The sequence below is a fragment of the Microtus ochrogaster genome, chromosome 21 (assembly GCF_000317375.1).
Source record: "Microtus ochrogaster isolate Prairie Vole_2 chromosome 21, MicOch1.0, whole genome shotgun sequence".
In the NCBI taxonomy this organism is placed as follows: domain Eukaryota; kingdom Metazoa; phylum Chordata; class Mammalia; order Rodentia; family Cricetidae; genus Microtus; species Microtus ochrogaster.
In genome coordinates this window covers 39652383-39661957 of record NC_022022.1, presented here as the reverse complement: position 1 = coordinate 39661957, position 9575 = coordinate 39652383, and the positions used below count along the sequence as shown (strand labels likewise).

Sequence of the window (9575 nt, the reverse complement as noted above, 5' to 3'; positions counted from 1 at the left end):
GTGAGATGTACCACCACCATGACTTCTTCCCTACCATGGTGACGTGTGCCACCACCATGACTTCTTCCCCATCATGGTGAGATGTACCACCACCACAACTTCCCTACCGTGATGAGATGTGCCCTCGGATTGTAAGCCAAAGCAAACCCCTCCTTTTGTTTCTTTTGTTAGCTATTTTGTCTCAGCAGCAAGAATCTCCTGTAATAGTTAGATAGAATGTTTCAGCTCGCTTGTGATTATTTTGAATAAGCAAATATCTGGGCAAGGCCAAAAGCCTTGGAAGTTTCAGGATTTTGTCCGTGGCCTCAGCAGAGTGCAATGGTTTTTCAATGCCTTGTGCTTCTTATTTGTAAAATGGGGACAATGCAAAACAGTGATTTATGCATCATAGTTTAAGAAAAATAATGTTCCCTGGAGACGGGAAATGTAAAATCCACATTAGAGAAGTCCTTAATAATTCAAGATGAGGTTTGGAAGATCATCGGCGCTCTTTAAGTCTCTGTGCCCAGATGTCTTCAGGGAGCGTGGTGCCAAAGTCCATTAGTGCTGGAGACGGACATCGATCTGACACTTCTTGTTCCTGAGCTGAATCACTGCCATCAGATGTGCAGCAAGAAGACAGGAAGCTCGGAAATCTGGAGCTTTGATTCCCAGTCAATTGCACCAAGGAGGACTTTCATGACACCTTCCCTTTAGAACTTCTTTCTTGTCTCTTTTAAGGGATGAATGGCTTTCACACTCCAGATTGCTGGGCTTCTCAAACTACTAATGAAGTGTTGGCCACGATGCTCGGCTGTTCTACGGTTCGGGTAGCCCTGAAAGGCCTCTGACTCAAGGGCTCATGGTATAACCTGGACATTCTAGCAGATCAGCTGAGGGGGGGGGCAGTGCTGCTGGGGGCAGTAAAATTTTCCAACTTCAAATTTAAAGTGGCAGCAAAACGGGGCAGGAAAACACCAAATTCCAGAATCAGGCTTCCGTTCGTTCACCCACTGACCTGTGCAAAGCCAGCCCCTCACTCTCCCCGTCCATCAGCCTGGCTGGAGGTGGGAGTGAGGGGCATCACTGACCAGTCAGGGCTGCTTAGAGGTGGCCTCGTTTCACTCTGTGAGGGAGACAAACGGAACTGGCACAAGTGAAAAGCACGCCCAAAACTGTAATCGCCCAGCACGTGTGGCTGTTTAGCACGTGATAGGCAATCTGTGGAACTGAGGTGTTTGGGGGTGTCGCACCCTTGGCAGAGGGCTTGCCAATATCGACATTCATGGATTTGAACCATAGTCCTGCATAAACAGAGCATAGTGACGCGTGCCTCTAAGCCAAGTCCTCGGGAGACAGAGAAAGGAAGATGTTTAAGGTCAGCCCCTGCCATATGGCAAGTTTGAGGCTAGCCTGACCTACATGAGAATCTATCTCCAAAAATAAAGAAACAATAGCTAAGACGAGACATGTAGGAGGCTCCAAAATCAGACTTCAAGGAGGACAAAAGGCAAAAGCTTGAAGCCCCAAGGTGTCTTTGCTTATGGACCAAAACGAGGATTTGGGCTGTGCTAGGCTTAACAAGACACACAGTTAAAATCAGCTCTGTCCTGCTCTTCTTGATTTTTTCATGAGGATTTTAGAATATTTTGAAGCGTGCACAACAGCTGCATTTGTGGCTCACGCTTTGTGGTCTTTGGCCAGTGCTGGCCCAGGACACCCCAGCTCCATCCCCATCCTTTGAATGACAAAGATGAACATACGGAATGCACTTAGGCTCACCAGCAAGTGACCAGGTCTTCAGCAGGTGATCCAGACACACACCAAAGGAACACAGCTGAGGAAGGGTCCCCAAGTACCACCTGCCTCTCAGGTCAAACTGGATGTCCTTTTACAATGGTACACATCAGACAATACCAAGAAAAGCACCGTAGGGTATTATTGGTCCTAACAGGATTACTGAGACTGGGCAGGCCAGATTTGATGCTACATTTCCCGTCTGAGTAACCACAGAAAATGGTTCGGTATATTAAGGTTTCTATTCTCTGTAAGGGATGCTGTCATCTCACAGGGAGAGAAGATGACGAGATGATGTACTGTATCGTGGACCTCAAAATGTCCCCCCAAAGGCCCCTGTGATAAAGGTTTGATCTCCAGACTGTGGTACCATTGGGTACCCTTAAGAGGTAGCACCCATTGGGGACATGCCTTGAGGGTACTCTAGAAACCCAGCCCTTCCTGTTTCCTCTTCCCTTTCTGGGTACCATGTTGCAAACAGGCCGTCTCCTCTATCATGTCCTGCCACGATACGCTGCCTGGTCCCAGGCTCTAGGGCACCAGGACCAAGTGATTCTGGACTATGAGATAAAATAAACCCCTTTTTCCTTAAAAGTTTATTTTGTTGGGCATTTTATCACAGAGGCAAGGCTACCAGGAGAGCAAGGGAGATAAAGAACTTAGACAGAGGGCCTAACAAAAAGCAAAAAATTACAGCCATTCAGTAAACTTCAAACAGTATTAACTGAGAACCTTCCAGGATAATGGTTAGGGATAGAAGAGCAGCACAGAACACATGACAAAGAACACAGGACCACTTGTCCAACTGTCTTGCTGCGGATGGATTGATGAAACCCAGGTTAGGCTCAGTATTTATTCCACACGGTGCAACAGTGCCCTCTAGTGACAGAGAGGTGGAGATGCTCCAGGAGCAGGAGGCAAGCAAAGGAAAGAAAACTGCTAATTCTCTGGCCTTGATCAGACAGCGGGCTCTCCGTGTTAGAGTTATCATATCAAAGAACAAGTTTTACCCACGAATCACCTTCAAAGAAGTGACACCAAACATAAAAATCAATAGGATCATCAAGATCTGCAGTTAAGCTGCAAGTTGTCACTTTGTTCATCAGACTGCTTTGTCTTGTAAGAAAAATCGAGAATCTTTTGGACACATTAAATATGACAGAGAGGGAACCCTGGGTTCCAAACTGGGGTTTGATTGATGTGGAGGAGGGCTTGAGCTGTGTGTATCACTCAGCCTGTGAACAGCAAACCAACCACAGAGCTTGACTGTCAAGGTCAGAACTTAGGGTTGAGCTATTTAGACGACCTTGGAGGGAATCCTTTGTGCTTCCTGTCTCATTGGTCCTTGCTGGGTGCCTGAGGAGAGTGGTGCACATGAAGGGACTGTGTGTGGCGTGAGAGAGACCCTGGGCATACAACACCCACCCCGCGGACAACAGGGGGTAACTGCTGTCATCTTTTCTGTGATCTCAGCAGCCAGGAGGCTGGGGAAGAAACGCTGTAAGATGCACTGACTCTTTTTATCGTTTGGCTTGAACACAGCCTCGCTGGTTCCTCCTCATGATGTTCTATCAATCATCACACCATTTCAAGACAGAGTCTCCTGCTTTTAAGGTTAGCCCCGAATTCGCTATGTGGTCCAAGCTGGTTTTGAACTCACAGCCTCCTCCTTTCTCAAAGCATTTGGGATTGTACCATGTCTGACCATGATCCTGACCGTGAGCCTGACTAACCATGAGCCTGACTGACTGTAAGCCTGATTATAAGCCTGACCATAGATCCAAATGTGAGCCTGACCGTGAGCCTGACTACCCTGGACTTACGATGCTACCTGAAGGGAAATAACAGAGACTCTGATTCTGATCTTCAATAAGACGAAAACCTGAAGTTTGATCAAAACCACCCTCACAAATGTGAGCCCATTTCAAGAGAAAGGAAGTGCTTGCCCGTGGTAGAGCCGTTACTCCTCTCTATTCAGTCAATATGGACATAACACCTATACTTCACACTAGAGCGATTCTGTCATAATCTTACTTTTCTTACATTTTGCTAACAGTGATCTCATGTGCAAACACTTTCCAGTGCTGAACAACTGGTCGAATGTGTCAGGTCCTCCGCCAGGCTCAGGCTACCATGAGAGGTGTATTTTCCCATCTCCTGTAGCTCTTGTTTCAAAATCCTAAAGGTGCCTCAATATCCTAAAAAGGAGAAGGTAGAGAAACAGAAAAGCAAATGTTCTCCAGGTATTGACGTCAGGGCGCTCGCTGGAGAAGAGTGGAGTGGGTGAGGGCTGGAGGCGCAAGGTGAAGGGCCCCAAATGCCCTCAATGTGGAAAGAATTGGCGCTACTCACCTTCTCGTGGTACGGTCCCAAGACAATCCAGCCGCAGAACGTGTAGCCCAGGTAGATCATACCAGCACAAGCGCAGAAGCGAAGGACTTTAGGCAGTGAGGCCTGCATGGTTAGAATGAGCACCTGAAAAACAATGGCAGAACAATCCTCAATGGATGGATTGAGGATGGAAGTGAGCAGGTAGGACCCAGAGGAGGAGGAAGGAGTGTCAAGCACGGTGGCACTTCTGGAAGCTTACATTGTATGTCTGAAAATAGCCCAGGTATCTGATGACGCCAACCCAGACCAAGAGCGTTGACGTCCCGAGCAAAATACTGCACAGATCATAATTTGTGAGGTTCTAGGGAAGGAAAAGAAAACACAGGTGAGTGAAATGGCCCAGTTCCCTTGCTTGTTTACCTCCCTTTAATGGGTGAACTGACTGCCCCCTACGCATATCTGTCACCCCAGCACTGGGGAGACCGAGGCTGCACAATCATGAGTTCCCAAGGCTAGCTTGAACTGCATAGTAAGTTCTAGGCCCACAGAACTACAGAGTGAGACCTTGTCTCCAAACAAAAAACAATGAAGAAGATGATGAAGAAAAGAAGGGGAGGGGAAGGATTAAGAGGAGGGGGAAAGAAGCGGAGGAAAGCTTCAAATGTCCGGTTTTTATTTTTTTTAGTACTTTGTGAACTGATTTATTTTCCAAATAACATTTTGAAACAGAACTTGCATTTACCACTGACCTAGGCATGAAAGAGCGTGGTGTTCGGCAAATATCAAACAACACAGCCCAGAATACTCCAGTGTGGTTAACTGACATAGTTCCTGCTCAAGAGGGTCTAGGCTGCATTAACGTGACAGACAGCTAACACGATTCCAATAATAGTATGCAAAATTCAACAGGAGACACACTGGCTATTTTTCACAGAGGCCACTCAATGGACTAGCCTCACAACACAAACTGGCTGGACTCACAACACAGACTGGAGAGAAATCTACAGACTCAGGGACAGATGCTGAACATCCCCAAAGCTGAGATCTGGTATACGGAAAGGCAGTGGTAGAGCTAGGATGGGAACCAGAGCCCAGAGAGGGGGACCTTGGAGGCCATGACGATGGGAGATCCCTTCATCCTAAGTAGATTTGGGGGGGGCAGAAGGGATTGTCACAGCAAGGTGGGTATTTCTAGGAAGTTTTCCCAGCCACTGTACAGACGGATCTGTAGGATATAAGGCTAAAGACAGAAACACCAGCAAGGTGGCTGAGGCAGTCCAGCCCAGAGAGGAAGTCAGCCTGAGAGAAGCCGAGGTAGCTGGAATAAAGACAGGAAGTACGGTAGCCATGAGGAGGACAGCTTTGTAAGACTGACAAAGAACAGAGGAGAGAACAATTGACCAAAGGAAGCAGAATCCAACTATGAGAACAGACAATGAACTAACAGAAAGAACCAGTCAGACTTTGTGACACCCAAGTACTCCTCATTCCTCCCTTGGCTATCAGGGAACGCAGCATATCTCTCTCTCTCTCTCTCTCTCTCTCTCTCTCACACACACACACACACACACACACACACTGGGTACCATTTGTAAGCTGAGACTACATGTTCGTTTCCTGGCCACCCGGACCCAAATAATCACACAAAAACTATATTAACTAAAACACTGTTTGACTGATGGCCAGGCATATTTCTAGCTAGCTCTTATATCTTAAATTAACCCATTTTTATTAATTTGCGTATCACCACAAGGCTGTGGTTTACTGGTAAGGTTTTGGTGTCTTTCTTCATTGGTAGCGACATGGTATCTCTGAGTCCACCTTCTTTCTACCTCTGTCTCTGTTTGGATACACCACCTAACTGTGTTCTGTCCTGCTATAGGCCAAAGCAACTCCTTTATTAATCAATGGTAATAAAACATTGTCATAGCATACAGAGGAGAATCCCACTTCTCTCTCTCTCTGTCTCTCTCTGTGTCTCTCTCTCTCTGTCTCTCTGTCTCTCTGTCTCTGTCTCTGTCTCTCTCTCTCTCTCTCTCTCTCACACACACACACACACACACACTTGCCACTGGCTCTTCAGACATGTTCAGGAGAGGTAACTGGTCTGTGTGCCAGTTACTTCCTTTGCAAGTGACACAAGTAAGTAGACAGATAAACTAATAAATAACCAATACAAAGGAAGCCCTCAATCTTTCCAAACTTCAATTCCTGTTCTAAAGACAAGATTATACATGCCTGGAGGAAGGCCATAGAGGTCACCTTCCACGGTGCACTCTCCTTCTAAGGAAGAGTGAGAGGCAGCCTTATGTCATAGGTGACATAAAAAACAGGAGGGTTGCAGAGTGGTGGCGCACACCTTTAATCCCAGCATTCGAGAGACAGAGACAGGTGGATCCTGTGAGTTCAAGACCAGCCTGGTCTATAGAGCAAGTTTCAGGACAGGCTCCAAAGCTACAGAGAAACCCTGTCTCGAAAAACAAACAAAAGATTCCCCCCAAAACAAAAACAAACAGACAAAAAAAACTGCATAAAAAAACAAACAAAAACATGAGACTCACGCTAGTCTCTAGAGGGATTCTGTATCTCACAATGCCAAGATAATATACGATTCTAGATGGCATGTCACTTACCTTGGCTTTGATCTCCATCTTTAATATGGATCCGATGATTGTCATGAGGTCGCTGAGAGTGACCAGGATGTACCATCCATTGATGAACTCCCACTGGTCAGCATCACACGCAGGTCGCTTGTGCTTCTCCAGAAAGAAGTTGAGAAACCTCTACCGCAAACATGGAAAAAGCATTTCTTACCAATCACACTGCCCTCTGGAGGCAGAAGACAAGAACAAACAGTTCCAAGATGGCAGATCTACCTCACTGGGAGACACAACACCGCACGCTAAGTCACATTGTCTACTCCAGCGTAAGGAAGCATTTAAACACCTGATAAACCAACCCAAGCACTAAGTTAGTCCAACAATGCTAACCTAGTGTGTTCCCAACACTACATAGCTCTCCTTCAAGCCGGTGGATGGGAAACCCTCAAACTAAGATTCTCTTGGGGTCCAGGTATGGGCACTGTGTCCCCAATGCTGTACCTGGACTTGGTAGAAAGGATGTCAGCATTGGAGTCAGGATATCTAGAGGGTTGGAGAGCAGACATGAAGCAGATATTTCCAGAGTGCAAGTCAAGAGGCTGGAGAGATGTCTCAACACCTACGGGCACTGGCTGCTCCCCCAGAGGACCTGGGTTGAGTTCCCAGTACCCTCACGGCAACTCACGACTGTCTGCCCCTCCAGTTCCAGGGGATCTGATGCCTCTCCTGGCCTCTGCGGGCACAGGACACACAAAGCACACAGACATACATGTGTGCAAAACCCTCATTCACATAAAATGATAAATCTCAAAAAAAATATCTAAAAACCAACATGGAAGTCGAGATCAAAGAAAATAGAGCGTGGGTTATTTCCTGCTCTGAAGATGGTATGCCAGTGTCTCTCTGCTTTCCCGGACCCCAGTGGGCACCTACAACACAGAGAGCTGAAGGGCACACTCCTGAGAATACACACCGGAGCAGGTAAACAGTACAATAAACTACCTAGGGAATCAAATCCAAGTATCCCATGCTCCATCACCACCCATCCTCCGTGCCTCCTTGTCAGGGAACTCTGACCTGAAGACAGAAGATGGAGCCTACACATGCTCTTCAGAGCATCCCTGACATTAAAATTTTATTCTGGAAGCTTCTAAATGCTTGAGAGCTTACCACAAATACCTGTTCTTGTTAGCTCGATTTCCAGCAGAATAATTATCAGGCCTCCTGAAATAATTTAAACCTTTTCCTTTTTTAAAAAATTTTGATGTGTGTATATGTGCATCTATGTTCACATGTATATATGCTCACATGCACATGTATGTATGTGAATGCCAGGTGTCTTCTTCATCCATTCTCTGCCTTATTATTTTTTTTTAAAAAATAATATCTCTCACTGAACCTGCAGTTCACTGATCCCATCAGGCTGACCGGCCATTGAACCAGAGGACCCTCCAGAATTACAGTCATACACAGTCCTGTCTGGCTTTGTTATGTGTGTGCTGGGAATCAGTCTCAGATCCTGAGGTTTGCATGACAAGCACTTCACCAACTGGCCTGTCTCATTAGCCCCCAGGGCCTCTTCTTACTTCCTGTACCTCAGGACGGTAAAGGAAACGAATCTAGAAGGGGCCGCCTAGCCCAGTGCCGGCAGACCCGGCAGACCCGGCAGACCCGGCAGACCCCGCAGACCCCGCAGACCCCGCAGACCCCGCAGACCCCGCAGACCCCTTGACTTGGACAAACGCAGGCTGCAGGCTGAGTGGAGGGAGAAAGGGAAGAGCCACACTTACCTTTCTCAGCCTCAGAGCAAGGACAATGGATCTGGTGCACAGGATGAGGGATGCCAGGCAGATAATAATGACAAACACGTCAAACACCAGGACGTACTGCGTGCTTCTCTGAACTGCAGAACGAGGCAGAATGCAAATGTTAAGCACACCTTGCACAAATTGTGGAGAGTGATCCTTTTAGGCCCCACTCAAGAGTGGCTAAAGTGCCGGGATGGCCCAATTTGCTTCATGCGAAGAGACAGACAGCGAGTTTGCCTTATACAGTGAGAAGCCGCAGCCCTGCTCATCAGCTCCACCGTGCACCGTCCCACCACGGCACCGATATGAACGGCTTTGCCTGCTTGCCAACACCAAGGAAACAATTCGTGGGAAGACAGTAGTGATCTGGGGTTTGCTTTGGAATGCACAGGGCAAGAGGCTGTCAGAGAAAGAGAGCAGTCTGTAAGCTTAGCTGCTCCCAGACGTCACGGTGGCACATTCTAGCCGCTGCTCCTCCCTTCCACATGGCGACTATACGGACTTCTCTGTCCTGCCTGGGGACTTCACAAGCTTAAGCCTAGAACGGGCACACCTGCCCTTGGCCAGAACAGCACTGACACACCTGCTCTGATTTGTTGGGAGGGGGTCAAGTTTCAGATGTTTCTTCTTATTGTGTTGCTTGAAAGTTTTATACATTTATACAATGTATTCTGACCTCCCGCCCCCATCTCTTAGCTTCCCCCATCCCTATCAACACCTGGTCCCCTTCCCAGATTCATAGCTGTTGATCTGGTTTGGGACAATGAATTCAACCATGAGCTGGGGCCTGATGGGGTCATAAGTGGGAACCCAGCTGAAGCAGCAAGTTTCTCCTCACTGTGTCTGCAGCAAGCAAGTCTCTTTCCAGGCAGAGGCCCTGAGTTCCTCCTCCACCCCTGTCTGCCTGCTGAAGGGGCTGTTCCCATGCACTCCCCCTGAGGGCCTCTGCCACTGCAGCTGCTATGAGCCTGTGGCTGGGGTGTGTTTGAAGTGGCGGTGACTTATGGAGATGCTGGCATTTCTCAGCATCCCTCCCATGCCCTCCCCAGTGCTTCCTGGT

General features: G+C 47.7%; 1 protein-coding gene across 1 annotated transcript in view; it reads right to left on the bottom strand.

Annotated features, from left to right (window-relative positions):
* Nucleotides 1-9575, bottom strand: part of Mcoln2 (mucolipin 2) — a 35858-nt gene that overhangs the window by 5719 nt on the left and 20564 nt on the right. Inside the window, exons 8-11 of the mRNA XM_005357404.3 lie at nt 8498-8610; nt 6741-6890; nt 4367-4468; nt 4129-4251 (exon numbers count right to left, since the gene is read on the bottom strand). Of these exons, the coding sequence (XP_005357461.1) occupies nt 4129-4251; nt 4367-4468; nt 6741-6890; nt 8498-8610 (488 nt within the window). The remainder of the gene's footprint in view (nt 1-4128; nt 4252-4366; nt 4469-6740; nt 6891-8497; nt 8611-9575) is intronic.